Source organism: Sinocyclocheilus rhinocerous, unplaced genomic scaffold (genome assembly GCF_001515625.1).
Source record: "Sinocyclocheilus rhinocerous isolate Xijiao unplaced genomic scaffold, SAMN03320098_v1.1 scaffold1336, whole genome shotgun sequence".
NCBI classification, from domain to species: Eukaryota; Metazoa; Chordata; class Actinopteri; order Cypriniformes; family Cyprinidae; genus Sinocyclocheilus; species Sinocyclocheilus rhinocerous.
In genome coordinates this window covers 27,011-27,829 of record NW_015629504.1, presented here as the reverse complement: position 1 = coordinate 27,829, position 819 = coordinate 27,011, and the positions used below count along the sequence as shown (strand labels likewise).

General features: G+C 44.7%; 1 protein-coding gene across 1 annotated transcript in view; it reads right to left on the bottom strand.

The window, feature by feature from the left end:
• LOC107738961 (zinc finger protein 850-like) overlaps positions 1–819 on the bottom strand; it is an 11,112-nt gene that overhangs the window by 1,637 nt on the left and 8,656 nt on the right. Inside the window, exon 7 of the mRNA XM_016550891.1 lies at positions 1–819. This exon is cut by the window's left edge and continues 7 nt beyond it; it is cut by the window's right edge and continues 3 nt beyond it. Within this exon, the coding sequence (XP_016406377.1) occupies positions 1–819 (819 nt within the window).

Here is an 819-nt window from a genome sequence, read left to right as displayed (position 1 = left end):
AATAAAAGTCTTGTCACACTCAAAGCACATGTACTCTCTCACACCAGTGTGAATTTTCTGATGTACATGTAAACTCCGCAGCAGTGAAAAACACTTTCCACATACAGAACATGAATGCGGCTTCTCCTTCGTATGAACCGTCAGGTGTGCCTTCAGGTCTGATGACCGAAGAAATGTTTTGCTGCACTGATCACACTTGAACGGCTTCTCTCCAGTGTGGATCCTCATGTGTTCTTTAAGGTTTGCTGATTTTGTGAAACTCTTCCCACACCGATTACACGTGTGTGGCTTCTCTCCGGTGTGAACTCTCATGTGATCATTAAGATACTCTTTGTATGTGAAACTCTTCCCACACTGATCACACGTGAATGGCTTCACTCCAGTATGAACACTCATGTGATGTTTAAGGTTTGATGATTGCGTGAAGCTCTTTTCACATTGGCCACACGTGAACGGCTTCACTCCAGTGTGAACACTCATGTGACCCTCAAGACTTTGTTTGTTTGAGAATCTCTTTTCACACTGACCGCACATGAACGGCTTCTCTCCGGTGTGGGTCCTCATGTGAATATTAAGATTATGTTTGTATGTGAAACTCTTCCCGCACTGATCACATGTGTGTGGCTTTTCTCCGGTGTGGATCCTCATGTGTTCTCTAAGATGTGCTGGTTGCGTGAAGCTCTTTCTACATTGGTCACACGTGTGTGGCTTCTCTCCGGTGTGAACTCTCATGTGAAGCTCAAGACTTTGTTTGTATGTGAAACTCTTCCCGCACTGATCACATGTGTGTGGCTTTTCTCCAGTGTGGATTTTCATGTG